The sequence below is a fragment of the Camelus bactrianus genome, chromosome 14 (assembly GCF_048773025.1).
Source record: "Camelus bactrianus isolate YW-2024 breed Bactrian camel chromosome 14, ASM4877302v1, whole genome shotgun sequence".
Classification (NCBI taxonomy): Eukaryota; Metazoa; Chordata; class Mammalia; order Artiodactyla; family Camelidae; genus Camelus; species Camelus bactrianus.
The window spans coordinates 17307846-17331303 of record NC_133552.1 but is presented as its reverse complement, the minus strand read 5'-3'; the positions used below and the strand labels follow the sequence as shown (position 1 = coordinate 17331303).

The 23458-nt window shown below is 45.5% G+C and overlaps 1 protein-coding gene and 1 non-coding gene across 5 annotated transcripts in view; one reads left to right on the top strand and one right to left on the bottom strand.

Annotated features, from left to right (window-relative positions):
- Positions 1-1807: 1807 nt before the first annotated feature.
- The window catches only part of RUBCNL (rubicon like autophagy enhancer), a 34831-nt gene continuing 13180 nt past the window's right edge, over positions 1808-23458 (bottom strand). For all 4 annotated transcript variants that reach the window (XM_010951394.3, XM_045514030.2, XM_045514028.2 and 1 more), the window contains exons 3-14: positions 22108-22190; positions 21452-21662; positions 18169-18270; positions 17663-17723; positions 16945-17077; positions 15595-15740; positions 13571-13635; positions 11096-11334; positions 10095-10156; positions 7697-7850; positions 6966-7056; positions 1808-5213 (exon numbers count right to left, since the gene is read on the bottom strand). In XM_010951394.3, coding sequence (XP_010949696.2) covers positions 5101-5213; positions 6966-7056; positions 7697-7850; positions 10095-10156; positions 11096-11334; positions 13571-13635; positions 15595-15740; positions 16945-17077; positions 17663-17723; positions 18169-18270; positions 21452-21662; positions 22108-22190 — 1460 coding nt within the window. In that variant the 3' untranslated portion in view covers positions 1808-5100. The remainder of the gene's footprint in view (positions 5214-6965; positions 7057-7696; positions 7851-10094; positions 10157-11095; positions 11335-13570; positions 13636-15594; positions 15741-16944; positions 17078-17662; positions 17724-18168; positions 18271-21451; positions 21663-22107; positions 22191-23458) is intronic.
- TRNAG-ACC (transfer RNA glycine (anticodon ACC)) lies at positions 14946-15018 on the top strand. Its single transcript has one exon. It is a non-coding gene; the product is annotated as a tRNA-Gly (tRNA).

The window sequence follows — 23458 nt, the reverse complement described above, 5'->3', positions numbered from 1 at the left end:
CAGCCTTGATGTGTGTGCTTCGTTGCAGGCTTGCGGAGAGTAGAACGCAAAGCAATGCTGCCACCTGCTGTAGAGATGGACAGTATTTTTGTCTTTTTTATCTTTCCTAAACAATGTTAACAGTCAGAGCAACAAGGGAGGGAGATTATCAGTCTCCACCAGTCTCCCCCAGTGCTGAGATGGTGCTGAGTTGCAGTCATGGCCAAAGACATAATTTTGTTACTGCATTTCTTCTCACAATTGAACATAAGTCTACTTCAAGTTCTTCTTAATCACAGTGTTGATGCCTGGACAATAGACCATCAGTTCCTCTCAACTCTGCTGCTACCACTGCAGTTTTAGGCCCTATTGGCTCTTGCCTGGACCTGGATTATCTCCAGCTGATCACGCAGCCACTGTTTCTTCCCCTAAACACCCCCTTCTCCAGGGTGATCACTTTAAAAGTAGAGCAGAGCATGCTTCTCCCCTTCATATGATCCCCCAATGGATCCCAGACTCTGTTTCTCTCAGAATAAAACCCACACTCCTACCTTGGCCTTGGCGGCCGGCCGGGATCCAGCTCCTGCCTGTTCTGTGATCACTGCCTGGATGGCTCCAGCCATGACCTTCTTTCTTTTGGACACAGCAGACTCCTCATACCTTGGATCTTTTGCATCTGTCATTTCTTTTACCAAAAAACTCCCTGGCCCCAAATCTTTGCATGGCCATCTACTTTTTATTTAAGGCTCAGAATCAATGTCATATCCCCAGAGAGAATTTCTCTGGCCATTCATTTGAAAATATAAAAACTTCAGTCTCTGCCACATAATAGATGCACAGTAAATATTCATTTTCTTCCTTTTCCCAGACAGCACAGACTCTGGGTGCTGTTAACACAAACATCCCAGGTAGAGGGAATTATTCTTGGAAGTCCTCACCCGCCCCCAGCTCTGAGGTTGGTACAGAACTGGGAGAAGACATAAACCAGTTAGCTTAGGTTAGTATCACTGGGAAGGCTGAGTGAATAGGCCTAAGTAGGTGAGTATGGCTTGTGTCAATGTGGGGCTGAGATTCTCAGGACAGGAAGGTCTAGCTGGAGCACCAGAGGACCTCGTTTAAGGATCTGGACTAAACCAAGGGGAGGGTGGGGTGGGTGGCCGCCCTCCCCATGCACACCCACGCGTTCATCCTCACCATTACCCACACCCTGGGTCCCTCACTGCCACCACCAATCCACATTTATAAAAATAAACACCTCCAGGTCCACATTACCTCTCTCCTCTCAGGCTAAACATCAGTGAGGGGTCTCAGGGCAGAGAGAAATGAGAGAGGAGGACATGTAGGGTGTTTCAAGGCCAGGCTGGAAGTCACGGGCATCACCTCCACTTGAGTTTCACCGGCTTCTCTCTTACCACATTGGCTCAGCCAGATGCCAGAGGCTAGGACCGTGTGCCCATGAAGAGAACAGTGGATATCTGTGGACACTCTACAAGCTGTAAACACATCCTCCCAGTTGGTTTTTTTTTTTTTCAGTGCACTCATGGTTAATGGGAACCACTGTCCATTAATTTGATGTAATGAAGGTTGTCCACTAGCTACTAAGAAGCCATTTTCTGTTTGATATTGATGGAGAATCTGTCCCCAGAGCCTCCCACCATCCGTGGGAGGACAAGGTGCTCTTGTTTGACATTTGTGGCATCCACAATGAGCAGAGCACAGGGAAGGAGCTCAGATCTGAGTAGCTGGAGTCTGGAGTCAAGCCCTTTCCCAAAGGCACCTCTATGCGCCTGGCAACGGTACCCACTCAACAAATGGCCTATGGAATGGCTTCATTCATTTGTTTTTAATGTTGAGACTTATTTAAAGTGAATGGGACCGAGGATGAGAACAAATGTAGTGGGGATAGAGAGGTGGCAGAAGGGGATGCTTCCCAAATGAGCAGTTAGAAGCTTCTCTGCTCCGCCTGGGTGGTGGCAAGAGGTCTGTGCAGCTGGAAGGCTGGTTTGCAGGTCCGTGACTTTGGATACTGGGACTGGTGATCTAATGCATCCAGGCAGCCTCATTGCACCCTACTTCCTCTTCTCGCTGAGAGCAACAGTGTAGATGTGTCCGCGAGGAGTTGGGAACTCCAGTCCTTGCCACCATGGCTCAGTTGATTTAATGCTGGCCAGACACCACGTACAGGAAGCCTCAGTCACAAGACTTCTTAAGGTCATTTCCAAAGAGGGACGTGGGAGGGAATTAACATTGTCCAACTGTCAACATCCTTGATGAGCATGCCTCCTCAAAGCAAACATTCAAGGACCTCTATTTTTAAACAACTGGTTTGAAAAGAGGAATCACAGTTCTCTTCCTCACTTCATCAGAAACGAAGCGTGCTGTGATGAGCGATGTCATGGGAGGCAGATTGCAAACACAACTGGAAAACCTCAGCCTAAAATGGACAAAATGACCTTCTGTGCCTCCTCACGCCCAGACGGGCAGCTCTCCTGGCCTCGAGGACTAAGGATCCAAGAGATAAGCCGAGACTTGAAACACATTCTGTGCTTTTCTCTGTACTTGGTCAGGCCTCTGCCTGTGCCTCCAGGCTCCTCTTGTCCCCGGGCTGCACCATAACCTTCATGCTCCTGGCCGGGGCCAGGCCCTCTGCTGGGGACCTCATTTTCATTTTGAATCCTTGTATCAACTACCTATAGTCATTATCTCCAATTTTACAGTTCAGAGTCACACAGGTGGGAGGTGGCAGATCTGGGATTCAATCCACAGTCCCGGCCAATGATTCCCACTCAAGTCATCACACCACAACGTCTCCAAAGAGGCTCGCCCCTCCTCACCCCGTGTCCCCCGGTATCACTCCCTACCTGCAGCTGAGAATCACAACTGTAAAGGCCGTGGTACTGGAATTTCCCTAGTGAAGAGTATAAAGGCAGAGCTCATCACTGAGATCTCAGCACTGCACCTCCAAGCCTCATGGTGGGCGATGGTCCACAAGCAACATCAGGTCTTCATCTTCCTTCCGGCAGCCGAGGAAGAGTCACAAGGGAAAACCACACGAGGAGTACATCTCATCAATGGGCAATCTATATCACAACTAGTCACTTCCTCCCAGGGCGCTGCACGTGGGCTGACGCCACTTCTCTGTTCCAACAGGTACCTTATGGGGAAGGAACCTCTATTACCACGGTGGGAAGGAACCATGTCCCAGTCAGACCTGTAGACTGGTTAACTTAAATTGCCTCATTCTTCCTTAAAATAAAAAAATCAAAAGCATCACTTCCTGGTACCTCCTGTGCACTATTCCTCAACATCAAAGATGTGTCTCTCTCACATGCACACATATACACACACTCACTGGTACCTTATGAACACGGCAGCCTGAACACAGAGCCCTTCAAGCAATGCATAAGCCCTAGCAACTTCCTTAAATCAATGTAAGGGAACAACGTAAGAAAGTATTCAATGTCATACCACTAATTTAGGTTTGACCAGTACTTACAAGTTAAAGCTGTTTTTTTTCTGTATTATCTCAAACACACCACAGAAGAAGCAAGAACTAGGAACATGGGCTTTGGAGGCAGGCATCATGCACTACCTGTGGGAACCTAGGTTAAGTTATTTCTCCTCGCTAAGCCTCAGTGTCCTTACCTGTAAAATGGAGATATTGACATGAACCTCGCAGACCTGTTATAAGGAATATTGACATTCCTCTCAGACCCTGGATTCCTAACAGAGAATGTAAGCTAAAGGTCAGAATGAAACACTGTCTTAAATTTGGTCTTATTTATCTTATCCCACATGCCTAAATTTGTACTTAAAAGAGACCCAGCTTAAATAACGAACTGAGGCACAGCTCTGGCAGAAGCACATGCGATGGGAAAACAATTGACAGACGAGAAGACACCAGATGGACAGGAGACACTCATTTCTTGCATGCGCTTAATAGTATCCCACTGAATCACACACACACACACACACACACGCACACAAACACACACACACACACACACACGGGACTGGATGGGGTGAGGGCACGACCTGGAGCACTTGATTGCCTGTCTGTGCTGTTTGACTAGTCCATTCTGAGTAGGTTTACCTAGGGCACAAGAAGCCCCGGCATATGACACCACGTTCCAGACTGAAGATGTTGCAGAGAAGGAACCCAGCCCCACAGCCCTTTCTTAAGTAGGAGAAAGTACATAGGAGGTAGAATAAAAAAAATAGATTCACATGTTTCAAGAAAGCATATAAATACAAGAAATGTTAGGCAAAAGAAATTCATAAAATTTTAGTGATTCACCCAACCTTGTTGGTAGAATGTCTATGATTTTAACGTCACTGCTGGAATCACATTGTTCGTTAACAGCTTTTTCCCACAGCTTATTTAAGTCATCAAATACCTTATGTTCAACTTTATATCTATGAGACAAACTCCTAAAGGGCAGGATAAAGTTCTGCTCACCCAGGCATCCCCTGACTTTGTGGAATAGAGCAGGCAAGTAAGGTCTGATTTGTGCCATCTGAAAGAGCGCCATCTAGAGGCAACTACTTCAAACGGCACCTTCAAGCACTGCGGAGCAACTCAAACCCAGCTTGACACAGAGTAGTAACACGCAGCCTCCACACAAACCCAGGAATAAGTAAAATCTGTTAAGGCTGATACAATTACAAAATGGCATTTAAGTTAGGGGGGGAAAAGCCCGAGCAAACAGATTTTTGGTTGCATTTCTGTTCGTTGAAAGTACAAATCCCTTTCACAAAACAAGTTTACAGAAAGAGGAACTGAGTAATTCATCTTGTCAGTTACAATTCATACAAAATAGGCTCCACCATTCACTAAATACAACGATTCAAATACAATTTCAGAAGTATCAAAAAAACTTTAAAAAACCTGTAGCAGCAAAAACATTGAACATTTGTAAACAAAACCACCAGTAACAACCCTATGCTAAATACCAAAGAATCTTCCTTCTTTTAAAATATTAAATATATATAATAAAGAGAATATTGGCCATCTTTTTTCTTAATAGACAATACTCAATAATAAAACCATGCTATCAATAGTAGACACAGACGACATGGTCATAAGGCGTGTGAACAGTCCTTCTCGCAATACTCAGGGCATCATGTCGCTGCGGAGGGCAAACTTTCCGAAAGTCTTCTCCTCGCTCTGATCCTCGCACACCGGGGGCACTCGGAGGACTGGAAGCACTGCTTGTGAAAGCAGGCTCTGCATGCTGCAAGCAAAGAGGACAGCCGTCAGCAAACGGTGTCTGGTTTCTCAAATATGAACAGACACTCATCCCTATCCTGGAGAGAGAGGGGGTCTGAAGCCTGCTACCAGAGTCTTCCAAAGGGAATTCAGGCAGGTGAAACTCAGAGAGATTATAAGCAGGTCATGAGGACCAATAAAACACGACGCTCAGAGAGCCTTTTGTAGTGGATGCCGCAGTGCCTCCCGGATCCACCCAAAAACTGTCCTCCCAAGGTGCTGAGAGTGTTGGGGGTTGATGGCTCAGGTGGTGGCATTCCTTCTCTGGAAATGGCCCTGATTAGAGAGAGCTGCTTTGATTAAGGTTATGCCCCCTTCCTGGCACCAGCTCACATCCAATGACTGGTCTATATAAAGTTTAAAGGCCTGGTTGGTTCTCTGTCCCCAGTTTGGGACAACGTTGAAAGGCCACCCCAGCTCCAGACTTCCCCATGAGATGCACTGTACCTTCACTGCAACCGCATCTCAGTTCAACCCCTCCCTCTGCCCAACCCTGCTGCCTTCATACCCCAGCAGGTGCTGAGTTTAAGAACACACCCCAGTGAACTTTCTTCATGCAAATCTCTGCTTCAGAGTTTCTCTGCTGGGAACCCATACTGCGACACCGCCTAATGGGTTAGGGGAGAGAATGCTGGAGGGGCCTAAGAGGAGGGCCTGCTCATATCAAGGGTGAAGAAAGAACTCATTAGCCAGATCTCTCCCATGAAACATTTTAGAGAGCAAGGGATTTCCTGGGGCACTTATCCAGGCAGACCTCAGAGACACTGCAGGTTTGATTCCCTGCTATCATAACAAAGCGAGTATCGCAATAAAGTAAGTCACACAAATTTTGGGGTTTCCCAGTGCAAATAAAAGTTATGTTCACACTACACTGTAGCCTATTAAGTATGCAATAACATTGTCTTAAAAATGTACGTACCTTAATTAAAAAATACTTTATTGCTAAAAAATGCTAACCATCATCTGAGCCTTCAGTGAAATCTTTTTGCAATAGAAATAGCAAAGATCACTGATCACAGATCACCAGGACAAATATAATGATAATGAAAAAGTCTTAAATATGGTGAGAATCACCCAAGTGTGACACAGACACACAGTGAGCACATGTTGTTGGAAAAATGGCACCAATAGACTTGCTCAGCGTGGGGTTGCCACAAACCTTCAATTTGTAAAAAACACAGTATCTGTGAAGCTCAATAAAGCAACGCAAAATATAACAAGGCTTGCCAGCATAGCAGAACAAGGGTTTGCAAATCTCTTCTGTAAAGGGCCAGATGATAAATGCTTTCGGCCTTGAGGGCCATACAATCTCCATAGCAACTACTTGACTCTGCCATCAGAGGGCCTGACACAAAAGACGACGCTTCAGGGTCAGGCGTGACTGTAATTCAGTTACAAAAACAGGGGCGGCTGCAGCTTGCCCTGATGCAAAAATGAAGTGTAGGCAAAACAGGGGCTACTTCGTCTCTCTGAACCCTGTTCTGAGAGACATCATCCTTTAAATCTGCCCTACTCCTCCCTGTGCACCCCAAACCTTACCACCTCCAATTCCACATACAAGCACGCACCAGCATCATGATATTTTGAAGAAATAACACTGTGCTTTAGTTATTAAGCTGCTTTAAGCTTAAGTTAATTTTGTGCTTAAGTCATCAAACTAAAGTTACCTCTGCACTGAAGTTATTAAGCTATTATGAAGGTCACGGTGTTAAGGTACCTGAGCATCTTCTACATGTGGCGGTCTGAAATGGAAAGATGACAGCTGTGCTCCGGCAGAATTCACAAATGAAGCCCTTTCCTTGACACAGCTGTGAAAACAAGAGTCAAAAAGTTGGAGTCTTCACTGGTAATGTTTCTTCTGCTGGAGGAGCTGAGTTACCACTTTTACTGAACTTTCTAAATACCAACTTTTAAATGTCTATGATCCTAGCCTGTAGGAGGAACAGGATACGATATATCCTGCCACGATGAACAGTCCGACTGGGACAATAAATGAGCGTTTGTTTTGGCCTGGAGAAACTGCACATTAAGCCAGTGTGAGGCACCAGAGAAAGAGCATGATTTTAAACATGTGTTTTTAAACGGCCTAATTTTGTTTCTGGCAGCACCCCTGCAGTTCTTTAGCCTGTGAAGGCAGAGCTCGGGTTCCACTGCATTCTGAGTCCACTTGGCTGTATGTGACACATCAGAGCAGATGGGAGTCGAGGGAGGCCCCATGCAGGGCTTGGCGCCCAGACTATAAGTTGCTTGGCCCAAGCTCGCCTCCCAGTAGGATACTCTTGGTTTGGTACTTAACACCTCTGAGCCTCATTTTTCTTGTCTGTAAATAGCGTTGGCAGCACATCCCTCAGGGTTTGTGAGGGTTAAATGACATAAAGTGCTGAACAGCCAGCAAAGGCCACAGAAAGGACTGCTCAGGGATGCCCCGCCCTGGCAGGCAAACCTCACCTCACAGCCAGCCACGTGCGCAAGGGAAACTTTCAGGATGTCCTTGAGCAAGGGCGCCAGCAGCCCTTTCTTGACCCTGACCAGGTCCTCCAGGGAGAACAGGTGGAGTTCATCAGTCAAATGTCCAGGCACCTGCTCAAACTCCTGTAACGCACTGCCCGAGAAAAAACAAAGAGGAAGTCAAAAGCCCACCTACACAGGCCAGGTCAGAAGAAGGGGGATGCCTTTTCCAGGCACTCACACTTAAATTTTTAACTCAATTAAAAAAAAAAATAGCCCCAGGAACAAGTTAACCTTACTCCCCACTTTGCATTTTGCAAGTTTGCTTGGAATCCAGGAAGTTAAAGTTCCAAAAATGCTGATTTCAGAAAGCTGAACGAGGAGAGAGAAGTGTTTCTTGCAGCCTGTCCACGCACACACAGTGAGCAAAAGGAAACTGAAAATTTGTTTTCAAGTCCTAAAAATGGGTACTGAGATAAAAATTACCACCTTATTCATTCCAGCTAAATTTCAAGCCCATCAGTGTCACTGACTGATGTCTCAGGAGAGTTACTATGACTCCCAAATCCACGGGTCGGGTCCAGCACTGAGATTAAGACTCAGGCATTCAACTGCAGGCTGGTCACAGCACTTGGATGTCCCAAGGGCATTCAAAACTGAATGTAATCTTCCCTAAGCCTTCCTGATTGCCTCCCGAATTCCCTAAATCCATTAGCGGCATCCCCGCTTGGGACTGCATTCCCAAGCCAGCCACTGTCTGCACTGGCCTTTACATTCCAGTGATGCCAAACCACGTTTAATTCTGGCTCACACTGCTTCCCCTCTGCTGAAGGAGCCCTGACCCCTGGGCTCGGCTCTGACTGGCTCTCCAGGAAGCCTCGTCTGCTCACTTCCCCACCTCATCCCTTATGAACTATGTGATGCCTCCCGAGCACCCTCAGGGCACGTGCACTGTGACTGACACACACTCTGGCAATGATCTCTTAGTGCTGACTTTCTCCCTAGACTCCTCCTTAACATGTGTTCTGTTGATTTTTTTATCTGACACACCGAATGGAGATTTAAGAAATTTTCGTAGACGGTAAGAATTGGAGATATTGTTACATGTTATGGAGAAAACTAAGGTCCTGAGAAGAAATTCACCTTTTACGCCAAGGCCCAGGTTGAGATGGAGCTCAAGGTCAAATGACTACAGAAGACAAGCTCCTCCCAAGAAAAGTAATTCAAAAGCAATGCAGCATCATTAAACAAAGATCAGAAACGAAGCTTTAAAACAGAACAAAAAATTTTAAAAATCTATGATCCCAACTCTTATAACAAAAATCTTAACTCCTTGAGTAATCTACTTTTCTTCCACTTAAAAATCTCTATCTCTGTCAATGAATTCATGCCTGACCTTTACGGCTGCAGAAGTTCATTGTAAGGATATACCTATGTATGTGGTTAGAGATTCAGCTAAAGCCTAGTGGGGTTTTTATTTTTGTAATAACAAAAGATATTAAAAACCTATTAAATGTTCAGTAATGGGACAATACTCATTACCACATCATAGTATAGAATATTATACAGCCAATAAAAGTCTGAAACACCACTAAATGAGGGGTTTTAAAAGGCCATTAGTTCCCCCATGAGCATAGCAGCACTAGTCACAATAACCAAAAGAAAGCAACCCAAGATGGATGGATGGATGGATAAAAGGTGGAATATCCACACAATGGAATCTCATTCAGCCTTAAAAAGGAAGGAGATCCTAACACAGGCTACAACGTGGGTGAAGCCAGAAAACATTATGCTACGTGAAATAAGTCAGTCACTAAACAAGTACTGTGTGATTCCACTCATATGAGGTACTTAGAATAGTCAAAATCACAGAGACAGTAAATAGAATGGTGGTTCCCACATGCTGGGGGAAGGGAGACTGGGGAGTTGTTTAATGGGTACAGAGTTTCAGTTTTATAAGATGAAAAGGGTTCTGTGGATGGAGGGTGATGATGGTTGTACCACAGTGTGAATGTACTTAACCCCTTAACTGTACACATTAAAAAGGGTTAGGATGGTAAATTTTATGTTATGTGTACTTGACCACAATTTAAAATAATAATAATAATAATAATAATAATAATAATAATAATAATAATAATAATAATAGCCACTGGCTAGAGTTGTTTCATCCTTGTACTGGCCCAGTCTCCTTAATATATTAAATTCACTGCTAGTGAGGTAGAAGGTTTAGCAACATTAAAGAGAGGGTCTGCATTCCTAAGGAGAGACAAGAGGTAACTGCTGAGCTCAGAGGCTGGAGGAGCTGGACCAGGAGGTGCAGAGGATTAGCAAATATGTGGAGGTTATCAAGCCTCCACTTCACAGGCCCACGCCGCCCCAGCCCCAGCAGTAGTACCTTTCAGCAAACCTGCAGGTCTTCAACAGCTTCTTGACATGGAATAGCTGCTCCTGGAGTTCCTAACGTGAGAAACCAAACGGGGGAAGGTAAATGTGATAAACAACACTGGCAATGTCGAAGTCAAAACTAAGTGTTATTTCTAACCTCGAAATGCTACAACTCTATACAGTAAGCCTTTGGAATAAACAGTCTGCAGAGCAGGGGCTCATGACTGAGTCCAGAGAGCTACTGAGGGCCCAGGCAGGACTCAGGTTTTTGGGGAGCCTGACGCTTACATAAGGGGGGGGGGCGTCTTTAAGAAAAACACCAAACTATGTGTAAAAGAAGGAGATGCTGCGATCTGAGACAACATGGATGAACCTGGAGGACATCGTGCTAAGTGAGATAAGCCAGACGCAGAAAGACCAAAACTGCATATCTCACATGTGGAATCTAGAAGAGTCGAGTATGTAAAAGCAGAGAGTGGAAGGGTGGCTCCTGGGGCTGGGGGTAGGGGGCAGGGGGAGATGTTGGTCGAGGGCGCACAGCTGTGGTCATGCAGGGTGACCAGGTCTAGAGATGGAATGGACAGCATGACGACTGTAATTTCCGAGACTATTAAACACCGGAAATTCGCTGAGAGTAAATTTCAGTTGTCACCACACATACGCACAAGGTAACTGCGGGAGGAGGTGGGTATGTTAACTAGCTTGGCTAGCAATCATTTCACTGTTAGTATGTATAACACCAAATGGCCACACTGCACACTTTAAACATATACAACATCTATTTAAAAGATAATAAAATTCAAAAGCTATGTATAAAGGACAGCTAGGCATACATGTAAGATTCAGTATGGGGCCCAAGCAGGCGAGGGCCTCTGCAGCATAAGCTCCATGCACTGGAGGGTAAACCCGCCCCTCAGAGGGTCTGTCTGGATCCCTGAGCCAGGGGAGATGCCCATTTACAGGACCCTCTGAGCGGCTGGCCTCCCTTTCCCCAAAAAGGCAGCTGCTCACCCTCACTCTGTCCAGCTCCTTGGCCTTCGTATAGAGGCTGTGGCTGCTGTTCCGCAGATTGAAAATGGGCTGGTGCCAGATGCCGTCCAGCAGCCGTTTGGAGAAGTTGCTGACATAGCATTTCCTGAAGTCCCACAGCCTGAGGACCCGGGCAGGGAGGCAGGACTCCTCGTACGAGTGGCAGCAGTCACAGAAGTACCTGCCCAGGTATTCGCAGTACCGGAGCCGCTTCACAAACCCTGCGGGGCACGCGGGAGGCTGAGCATCGCTCCCCGGACGCTGGAAACCCGCCCCCGCCTGCCCCCCGACTCCCACCAAGGTCAGGACTCAGGCTGCTCTTTTCCTGCTGAGGAAGCCATGCTGGGGAAGATCTGGCAGGGACCAAAATCACGGCCGTGCGTGAGCTCTGCTTTCCTGGAACAGATGTTGGAAAAGAGAAACCCCTCGCCAAACACTCCTGGCTTCAGAAGATGGGCGCTGTAAACAGCGGTGTGGCCAAAAGACCATGAGATTCAGGCTCTGGAGATGTGACGGGAGTCCCGACCCGCCTCTCACTGGCAGGAAGCCTCTTACTAGCCGGAATCTCCTCAGGCTGACTGTCCTGAGGCCACACAAAACAACTCAGAGCTGGATTCTGTGATATCACACAGATGAAGAGTGCTTTGTAAACGATAACGCACTCCATGCACATGGTTAGGAAGCAGCGCCAAAAGAGTTCCTGGATAAATCAGTGAGGGAAAAAAATGCACAAAGGATGGGAATACATGGAAAGATGAGGCACAAATAACCAGTATAGAGATGTGAAAAACACTCAATCTTAGTAACAAAGACATGCATATTACATGAGTGAAATACTTGGCTTTGCCTCAGACTGTCACAAGCTTAGAAGCTACCTCAAAATGAAGAGTTAAAACCATCCTAAGAACTACAGGAAGTTCACAGGAAAAGTCCAAAATCGTTCACGTGGGTGATAATGCGTCAGCCCGTGTACTCTGCCTACCTCTGCAGCGTGTTTTCGCCTCTTATTCTCACCCTCCAGTCACACAGGACTTCTCTGCAATCGCCTTGGGCCCTTTGCCTATGGTGACTCCCCTCCCCCACACACTCCTCGGGGGACAATCACTTCCTTTTGAAGCCTTTCACTCCCAGGCCCCCTAAACCCAGATGAAGTTCCCTGGCTGTAAACCCCACAGCACTCTTGACTTTCTCTTTCATTGCAGGCATCACCCTGTTATTCACTTGACTGGTAACTTCCTGTCAGCAAGCTCCATGAGAGAAGGGACCATCCTAGTATCAACAGGGCAGGCATATGTCTCCACATTTGAACAAACTCCAAGAAGTACTTTAAAAGCTTTTGGAGTCACAGTCATGAGTTCATAGTTTCTGATTCATGCGTTCAGTATTGACTGAGGCACCAGGATACAGTGGTTAACCAGACACATGGCTCCGACTAGCCTAGCTGGGAAGATGAGTCACTCAAAGAAAATCAGTTCCAACTGGGATGCCCGGCAGGGGCCATCAGTCAACATGGGAGAAGGAAGTTCAGATGGATTTCTGCTATTTTTATTTATTGAGGTGGAGATGCCCAAAGTCTTTTTCCTTCCAAGAATGCCAAGGGAACCCTTTCCAGCAAAGCTCCTCTTCGCAGCCTTCCACCAGTCAGACCGGTGGACACCCTCATAGCAGAACAAGTGAGTCCCAATCTCAAGAGGGCAACTCGCTTTTCTGATGGGTGAGACCTGATTTTCTAGGCCCTCGGACCACTCCCTGAAACCCTCCCAGAGGAGTCTGGCGAGCTCCTGGTAAGTTATTCGATCATTCAGCAAACATCTTTTGAGTCCCAACTGTGTGCCAGGAGCTCTTGTAAGAGCAGGAGACAAAGCAATGAGTTAAACAGACCACATAATCTGTCCTCAGAGAACCGAGAATCTAGCGAGGGAGACGGGCAATAACGAGAAAAATCAGTAAAACAGGAGAGAGTGTTTTAGGAAGATAAGCACTAGAATAAACAGTAAGAAGGCAGGGGAATTTAATGTGCACACGTGTGTCTGTGGCCAGGAAGGTGGCGAGGTGGACGGACAGTTTCAGCAGGGAGACCAAGGAAGGGCTCCAAGTGAAGATGGGGAGGCAGGAAGGGAAGCAGCCAGGGGACATCGGGGGAGGGCATCCCAGGGAGCGCAAACCACAAATGCAAAGTCAGGAGTGAGCCTGCCACCTTCAAGGACCAGCAGCGAGGCCATGTGGCTGGAGCAAAGTGCCCAAGGTAGAGAGAACTAGGAGATAAGAGCCCGGGAGGTAACGGGTGGTCACCCAGCCTTGGAGGTCACGGTGGCCTCTTCACGCACGAGAGGGCCATGTCACGAAGTGCCTGTGACAACGTCTCATCCAAGGCATTTCTCACAAAAACTGTGCACCGCCCAACTCAGTTACTCTCATCATCGCGCAGTACGCAGGCCACCCACTGTCCGTACTTACTAGGTTCTATCGGAGTTCCGCAGCCGGCGCAGAGGAAGTTCTGGGCTGCTACCACGAGGTCCCTCCTGAGGGCAGAGAATGAGAAGAGCTACATTTCAGAAAAGGCCAAGGGAGCATTTTTCACCGGTTGGAAAAGAAACTGAGCTCATGATACTTTTCTTGGCTTTGGGACCTTAATTCTGTCATTTTCCATTTGGGAAAGAAACAGAATTATTCCACAGTTTTTTCTAGTTGGCATCTCCAGGCCTTTTAAAAGCCCCTGCTACCATGAGGGCTGAAGTCAGGATCTCAAGTAACTATTCCACCAAGGGGGTCTTTGCAGACTTCTCGCGGGGCACCCACAGGGTTCTCTCCAGAGAGAACCAGACGCACGTAACGTGTGGGAGAAGGTGCAAGGGACAAGACACCAAGAGATGACATACTTGGGAAGTTTACAAATAGATTCAAAGGAATTTAGATGAATGAGAGGTAATACATGACAACGCTATCAAACATTTCTGGTGAATCTAATAAAACTGAAAAATGAAAAAAAAGTTTCAAAAAATATAGAAAGAAAGGATGATAGCAAAAAAAAAATTTCTGGTGAGAGTCTATGGAAGTGCTTTCTGTTGAATTATTAGTGCCATGATTTCCCATGTGATTTGGAAATATGGAGAACATTGTAAAATTTAATGACAGTTTAGGGTCAGCAAAAATAGCCAAGGTAAAAAAATGTGGAACCCTAGCCATGTGCCTTAGAGAGGACCCAGGAAATCCTAGAGGAATGACACCCCATATTGAGGAAGGTGACCTGCTACAAGGCCTGGAGACTGGGCTCTTCTGCCCAAGCAGCCCCAGAGACCTCCGTGGCGCTCCCTCAAAAGGAAAGAATGAAAGGGAAGCCAGTCTGCAAGGCACTTCCAAGGGGCACAGGCAATACCCCTCCCCAGTCCCTCCATAACTCTGCAGTCTGCACATCGAATTAAATATCAACCAAGAGGAACGGAAAATTGTATTTGGTTAAAATGTTCCTTTGTCTACAATGTCATATACTCTCAGAAGAAATAAATTAAACTACTACTTTAAATTATTATATATATTATATTATATTATTATATATTATATACCTATATATTTTAATAGAATTTATACATTTATATAATTTATAATATATTTATTTATATATATTTATTTACATTTAATATATTTCATATATATAACATAGATTTATATTTTATATAACTACATTTATATTTAATTTATGATATATTTATATACATTTAAAAGATTTATATATAACATGTAATACATTTATTTCCCTTTTTTGCACCATCTTAGTTGTTTTGTCTTTTAGGATTTTGTTAATTCTTAGAAAACAAAGATATTTTTACTAGGGGGAGGGCATAGCTCAGTGATAGAGTGCATGCTTACCATGCATGAGGTCCTGGGTTCAATCCCCAGTACCTCCATTAAATAAATAAATACATGAATAAATGAATAAATAAATACCTAATTTATTTATTAATAATAAAAAATAAATAAATAAATATCTCCCCCCTTAAAAATTTTTAAAACATATTTTTATTTGTATTCTGTTACATTTCTTAACTATAGGAGCTTTCTTCAAGATTAGAGTTTTCCTTTTAAAAAATTTTATTCATTGACTTTTAGTTCACCTTGCATTGGAAAATAGAGCAGTCTGGTCTTCTAAAATTACTGTATGTAATTTTTTAGGTTCAACTTTAGCTGCTTAAGATAAGCCTATTTAATTTTCAATTGTTATGTAACGTTATATAATGTTCATAATTAAGGATACATAGCTAAATTTTCAACTTGTCATAACTTACAGAGGCCCAAAGCCTGTGATAAAAGAGATGCCAAGAAAGCTAATTCAGAAAAATATGCCCAACTTTCCTTTTCCTAAAACAAATGTTCTTTTGCCCCTCGGTGCATTATTTTTTGCCTTCACCTATTTCCACAAAAAGGTGGGATCTATCACAACTGGTTTTAACTGGATTGGAGCTCAAGCAGCAACCCCGACTTACTTGAGTGGTGGATGAACATTAAATATGATTTGAAACCTTGGGGGCGCCCAGTCTTCAGTCCCTCTGATCCTCGACTTCAGTTTAATTTCCTCCAGTATATCCATGCTGGATTCAAAGTCTTTCCCAAGATGCTCTTCATCCACAACCTGCATAAATAACACAGAGGAGGATTTAGGAGCAACTCAAGCAAGCTGATTCAGGAACTGAAATAAGAAAGAAGCTTCCAGTGTGTTTCCACCACTAAAATTTACCTTGAAAATCGAAAACTACTTTCAGCTGAAAAAAAGGAAACAGCAAGCACTCTCCTGGTATCTAAAGCCATCTGCAGAATTGCTTAAAACACCACCCAGCTGAGATCACTTTGCTTAGTATTTTTCGTTAGTTCATTTGTTTCCAGGCTTCAGATTACCATGAGGAGGTCAGTGTGACCTGGGATGCTTCTACACACAGCGGAAGCCTCACCCGGCCTAGGCTGACAATGCTGCCCATCAGAATCCCCTGTTACAGGCAGACTTCCCCAGAAACAGCCCTCTTCAGACACTGCCCTGCTTAGACACGTGCAGAAGCTCCCCTCCAAACCATTAAACTTCTTTATTAGCATTTAAAATCCAAACTCTGCAAATAAGCATCTACGTCCTCTACAGTTTGGCTGCTTTTGAACCTCATTTCCCCGGGAAGATTAAGATTAACACCCTCCCCACCTGACACACAGATACACACAAACACTCCTTATCCAACCACAGCAAATCACTCCGCTCAAGAACCACACCACGCACCTCCTGTCGCTTTGACTCCAGCTGTCCTTTGCCAAGAACGCCCTTTCACGCGTCCCTACCCGCTGCAGTTCTGCCTGGCCTGACACTTAGCTCAAGTTCTGAGCTCTGCAGTCAGCCTTTCCAAGTTCCCCTGATGAAATGAAACACTGCCTCCCTGCACTTGCAGAGTGCTTTTCACCAGCCCCGATTTCAGCCTCTGCCACACAGCCCTCTGCCCCTGCTGGGCTGCCTGCACAGCAAGGGAACCTGCCTGGATTTTCAAATGAGGCAACCTGGGGCTTGACTCCTGCCCTTACTACTGACCAGCCCTGCTGAGGGTCTGGAACTAACGCTTTAAAATTAAAATAACAGCAGCATCTACCTAACAGCAGACTTCTGAGGACTGAAAGTGAATTGTTGAGCATGGTTCCTGGTGCATCACAAACACTCCATAGACACGAGCCACATCCTTCATTTCCCGTCTCCCTGATACCCAGCGACCACACAAGGAAACACACGGATGTCTGATGTGAACAGCTGGCAAAATGGGAATTCAGCAACTTTCAATTCCAGGTCAACTCGGGCTGATACTTACTACTGAGCCGGCCGGATTCAGGGAGCCTGCCAGCGGATGGTTAACTCCTGAGGACACCCAGCACTTCCGGAATTCTCCGTAGAGCTCTTTGGCGAGTAGCTCAGCAGAATTGAAGTTTGGCTCATAAACAACACTGAAATATAAGAGACGCAAAGAATGGAAAACTATATTTATGAGACGTGTGTTAAGGGTCTTCTGCTTCTGGTTTTTGGCTATCCCTCCCTCTCCAAAAACCGGGGTGGAAGGGGCATCACACAAGAGATTGCATCAACCACCCCCCAACAGTTCTGTTAAGCAACACAATTCCACAGGCTCCACAGAGCAGCTTGTGTCTATTGAGGGCACCAAGGCGGGGAAGGGTGGTGGAATGAGCACCAGGGTCAGAAGACCTGAGTTCAAGTCCCACCCCTGCTATTTAACAGCACGGTGCCCTAAGGCGCATCCTGTCTGAACCTCAGTTTCTATATCCATAAAATGAGGTTTAAAAAAACCCCACCCAGCTTATCCCTGAGGATTACATGGGAATGTGTACAAAAGTGTTTTAAATCTCCTAAAAACACTGTGGGAACTTTAGTGGTGATGGTGTCATTTCTAAGCAGTAAACCCTGTTATTGGAACTAGGTGAATCTGGCCTGAGGTGTCTGAGGCCCATTGTTCCCAGCGCCTCAGAGGTGACAGCCTGGGGGTCTATGTGCAGGTGCACATGGAAGAGAGATACCTCTTAGAGGAGCCGCAGGAACATCCACAGGTCTCTGTGATGTCGCTAAACTCTCCAAGCTCTGTGGGAAAATCAAAGAAAGGGTAGTGAGGTCTTTTAGTCTGTTTCACTTAAAGTCAATTTTATAAGAATACAAAGATAGCTCCCTGCATCTGAGAAAGGACCAATTATTTAGTATCTCCATACTGTACGTTTTTTTGTGTGTGTGTTTCTATTAGGAGACTCCAGCTAATGATTAAAGATGGGATGGGACTGGGTTTGAAAATGTGCCCATCTGAAAATGTCACCAAATACAATTGAGGGGCCAGATATCAGACCATAATGACTATCTGCTTTTACATTCAATTTTACAAGTGAGATGAGAGATTAATATCAAGACATCTTATTTTTTTAGATCAGGTTCATGATCTTGGGAGGAGCTCCTCTGAAAGCCACTATGACGGCGTGTGTGTTGGTGGCGGGGAAGGGAGGCGCCTAGTCACAGGGGAGGAGTTTCCAAATCTTACCTACGATAACGAATTCATCCAAGTCACCTTTGCAGTCCTCCTGCATCACATCATAGGAAGTAGATGTTTCAGCCACTGGGCTGACCTGTAACACAGCACAACCTAGAGAGAGAAAGGAAGGGGGTTTCACCAACAGGGAGAAAAAGAACCACCACCCAACCTGCAACATCCAACTTAACTGAAATCGGGGAATGAAAGGGCCAAGAGTTTAAAAGAATTTAAAAATTCATCTGCATGAATTAACAAACGCAGGGAGCTATTTTTGTGTTGTTCTTACATTCACATGATTAAATGAAACAGACAGCTGAGTATATGGGAGTCAGAGGAGCAATCTGCCTACTTTTATGTAAGTTTGAAATTTTCCGTAACACAAAATTTAACAAAATGAAAGCGGGGTAAAAATAGTCCTTTTTTTTTTCGCAGTGAGGCAAAGGGTATAGGTGACACAAACATTGTGCTGGGTTGACTGTGTTCCCCCCAGAACCTGTGAATGTGACCTTATTTGGAAATAGAATCATTGCAGATGTAGTCAGGATGAGGTCACACTGAATCAGGGTGAGCCCTAAATCCAATATGACTGGTGTCATAAAAAGAGGGAGACGCAGACACAGACAGAGATATACAGAGAGAACACGGTGTGGAGCTGAGGGCAGAGACTGGCAGGATGTGCCTACAAGCCACGGAACATCAAGGATCACCAGCAACCACCAGAAGCCAAGAGATGCAGAGAACAGACTCTCCCTTAGAGCCTCCTGAAGGAACCAGCACTTCCCACACCTTGGCTTCACAAAGGAGCTACTTGCAGTCCATTTAAAATGTGAAGATATTGAAAGCTACTTAAATGCCAAATAATAGGGAACTGATTTTGCAAATCATGCTATTACCTCAGGAAATAATATCATCGAAAAATGCGAAAACTGTAGCAACACAGAAAAACCAGATAGGAAACACTGTTAATATAATCTGATCATATTACTGATGTAATGACATTAATATGAATGTATTATTACTATGAAAATGTACCCACTTGAATAAACATAGGAGAGAAACACAGAGAAATGAACTGTTGTTTAAGGAACGATTGTAGCCTGGAGACGACAGAGAGGTTACATGAATGAGCTTCCTAGAGGACTGGCCAGGGTTTAAAACCACACTGCTCCATCCTCACTGGGGGACAATCAGCTTCTCAGCTTTGGTTTCCTCATGGGTTAAAGGGGGCAATTTCACCCACCTCTATGTTTCCCACACTCTTTTGATCAGGGTGGGCTGCAACATACAATCCACACTGCAACCTAGTACGGGAGCAAAAATACATTTAACTGATAAAGTTCCAGGAAGCGCTGCTCACCCTGAGTGAGGTGCATGTTAATATTGTCTAGTTTTTTGTTTTTTTTCAGATGCTCTAATGACCAACCTGCAACTTGTAGAAAGCTGACCTACCTCATGGAGTGACATCTCTGACCATAAATTTCACAAGAGAGATACTTGATAAAAGAGAAATATTTTTACTTGGGTGGTAGAAATATTTTAAAATTTCATTTAACATATTCATATTTAAAAAAAGTTTTTCTCAGCTAAATGTGAGCTTTCAATCAGCCATCCAACAAATATTTATAAAATACCTATTTCAGGCAAGCCACTATATTGAATGCAAATATAAATAAGACAAATCCTCATTCATGCAAGATCTCATGAGGTGGCTGAGACACCAACACACTTAACCACAAGGAAACACAGGTGTGCACCACGAGCCTTCAGTATTTCAGGGGCGGGGGAGCCACACACATAGACAGAGCATCGTGGAGCACAGCTTACATTTCACATCACATGAATGGTACCCTGTTCCCTGTCCAGAAACAGGATGGAGCACGGGCATAAGGAGGAAGAAAGAGTCAACGGCAGAGTACAGTGTACAGAAATATGAACCCCTTCTTTCCCACCCACATGCCTCTTCTCCCCATGGGTGGCCTCAGAGGGGATGATGGCCCATGTCACATTCCCGGGCTCCCCAGCCACCAGTGGCTGAGCAGCTGTGGACACCCAGTCAAAGCAGGCCCGATCAGGTCCACTTCTGGGGCCCTGCAAGACAAGGTTGAGCTGTGAGACCCTGGCTGAGCCATCGGGGGACTGCAGAGCTGAAACCAGATGCCTGGGGCAGGGGTGGGCAGAAGTCAAGCTGCAGAAAAAGGAGAAGGAAGCAGCTGCAGGAAGAGAAGTGATGAGAAGCCACAAATCCCCCAAAAGACAGATGCAGGAGCTGCCTCTCTACTGGTCAATTGTGTATTGGCCCCCACTGGGCTCAATGAGGATGCTTGCTGTCCTTTAAAAAAAAATTCCTTTAAATTTGAGCAAGGTTGTACATTCAATAACTATTGATCGTACACCTATTTTGTGCCAGGCACTGGGCTACATACACATTTTACCACGTGGAGTTAGCGCTTCCTTCATTACTGAAAGGTTCCTAATTAAGATGCTAAGTAAAGGCGGTCCCAAGGAAAAGTAAGCTTTAGTTTTTAATCTTTTTTTTTTGAAGGAGGGGGGTTGTGAAGGAGTGATAGATGACTAGTTTAGAGATGTTTAAGTTAGTTGGTTATCTGCCAACCAGGTAAACATGTTCAACAGGTCCCAGCCATGTGAATCGAGCACTTAGAAGAAAGATGCTGGACAAATTCAGGAGATGTCCATGCAGAGGGAATAATGGAAAGGTACTGCAGTGGGTAAAATCTCCCAGGCAGTGACTATGGAGAGAGAATCTAGGACTGAAGCAGGACCCACACTTGGGATTGGGAAGAAAATGGCAAGCACTAACCTCAGTTCTCAGCTTAGGTCCCCTTCACTCTGGGAAGGCTCCCTGGATCCCAGAGTGAAGGGAGCTGCCCCGACCCCGTGACCTGCCTCGCTGGACACCTGCCTCTGTTGGCTCTGTGCTGCCACATCCCTTCCTCAGCCTCTGCTCCAGCAGGACAGCTCCTGGGCCGAAGGGGCACACTCGTGGCCTGCTGACCCCCAGCCCATTGGATGAATGAAAGAGGACCACGCATGTGGAAGGCGAGCCAGGGGAGTGCTGTGTGACAGAGGATGGAGGAAGAGGGCCGACGTCAGCCTCTGCCAAAAGGAAAAGGAGGATGGAGCCCAAGAGAGAAGCACATCATTTCAAAAACTGGACCATAATGACCAACAGTCAAGCCCAAATGGCAGAAACGGCGGGGACTGTGGCGGCCACTGCAGAGGAGATGTGCGTGCGGGATGCAGCATAGGGCTTTCTCAGCTGTGCCCCACTCGCCTTCGTAGCCACTGTCCGACGAAGTGGAAGACCCAGATTCCTGCTTCACGTTGGTGTAAAAGGTCACTTCAGGGTCTACTTGATCTTTCCCAAGTGACCCACCAGCCTCTCCCGTACTCCAGCTCTCTGCGTGCAGCTGACTCAGAATATCACACTTCATTTTCTCCATGATTGATATAATCATATCGGCAACATAAAAGTGGGCATTTTCCTGTAAAAAAAAAATCTGTTAAAATACAAGCATAATCAACATTTTTCACCAAGGGTGTATTAGATTGAAAAATCAATAAAATGTATTTAAGTGGACTTCATGCATAGAAATATAAATGTATTTAACTAAGTTATTATAGGTCATCACATGAAGTGTAGCCCCTATCTTTCAGAGACAGAAGATTGAACCCACTGTAACCAAGGGATGACCTGAATCGATTTTCTTGTGATATAAAGCCCTAGACTGGTGGTGCTCCAATGGTAGACATCATTCTTCAGTCATGGGAAACTTCCCAGCTGAGTACAGACACTACCGATCAGATGCTGAAAGGAAACTTATCTGCCATGCTTTATCCAGGGAAGTTTCCAGATTGAAATCAGAACAGCATTATCCAAGGGATTACCACTCTTGGTGGTTTTAAAGAGAGAAAAGAAGATACGTTCACCTTTTCAACATCGACAGGGAGCACGAATGCCTCTGGGGAGAAGGAATTCAAAGGGACGTTTCTTCCGCTGACGTGAACAGCACCTGCCAATACAGCAAAGTTGTGAACAGTGGAGAAAAAGAAGTTCAAAGATTATCGAAGAAAATAAAGCAATTCTTGGGAGTGGCTTTTAAATATCATTTTTTAAAATTAGCACAATTCTAGAATAAATTAGGACGACAGGAGAAGAAAGACCCTCCTGATGGTTGGCCTTGCAGATGGGAAAGGGTTGGCACTTGTACAAGAGTAACCTGGGAGGACTCCTGAGAGGAGGCAGTGGCAAGCACTGGGAGGGAGGAGACCAATGAGGCAAAGTGGGTAGGAAGACAAGTGGATCATGGAGGGTGAGAACGAACAATCTAGAAGCAGGGCCATGAGATTATGGAATCACTCCCTCAGCTCACTGTGATTGACCCCAAACTTCCTGTTTACAGAAACAAAATCTATCTGAAAAAGGCCAGCACTGCTTCTCCAAAATGATCTTCCTCCAGTCAAAAACAAGAAGCAACTGCAGAGGGTGTATTTGGCTGACTCATCCATTCTGCACCTCGAAGCCGCTCGATTACTGGCAGTGAACACCACCAAGGCAAAACGACGTCTGTCACGGGACGCCTTATTGCGGCATGGAAGGCAAGACATTTCTGTGAGATCCCTAAGTGCTGCTGTCCTAGCCTGATGAGTCAGAACGAACTGTTGCCGGTGTCTTAATGGTTTTAAAGGTCTCAGGGTGGCAGACAGAGAGGTAGCAGGATCCCTCACACCCCCTGCCTCGTCCTCAGGGACCCCACTATTCTGTTTGGACCTCTCAGCTTCAGAAGCCGTCTGGGGTGGGCAAACTTTTTCTGAAAAGGACTAGGTAGTAAATATCATAGGGTCTGAGGGTCTGTTGCAACGAGTCGGTTCTGCCACTGTTCTGAGAAAGCAGCTGTAGACAAAACAAACACAGCTTTATCAGTAAAATCAGGAGTCTGGCTGGATTTGGCTGCAGGTCACAGTTTCAGGACCCTGAGGATAGGGGAAAAAGCACAGAGAAGAACCAGACAGTGGATTCCAGCTCTAGTTCTCGGTGCACTGGCTGCACCTCTGCAGTAAAATTTCCTCATCCCTGAAACTGGGATAATTTATCTTGTGAGGAAACTGAAGGTGATAAGGAATGTGAAAGCACTCTGTAAACGTGCAGCTCCTAAGAGAACAAAAGGAGCTGTGGAATCAGTTCTTGCATCCTCAGGAGATGCTGACAGGCTCAGGCATCTGTCCATCTCATGCCATTAAGGAAAGGAAAACCCTTGAGATACAACACTTCCAGGAGAAT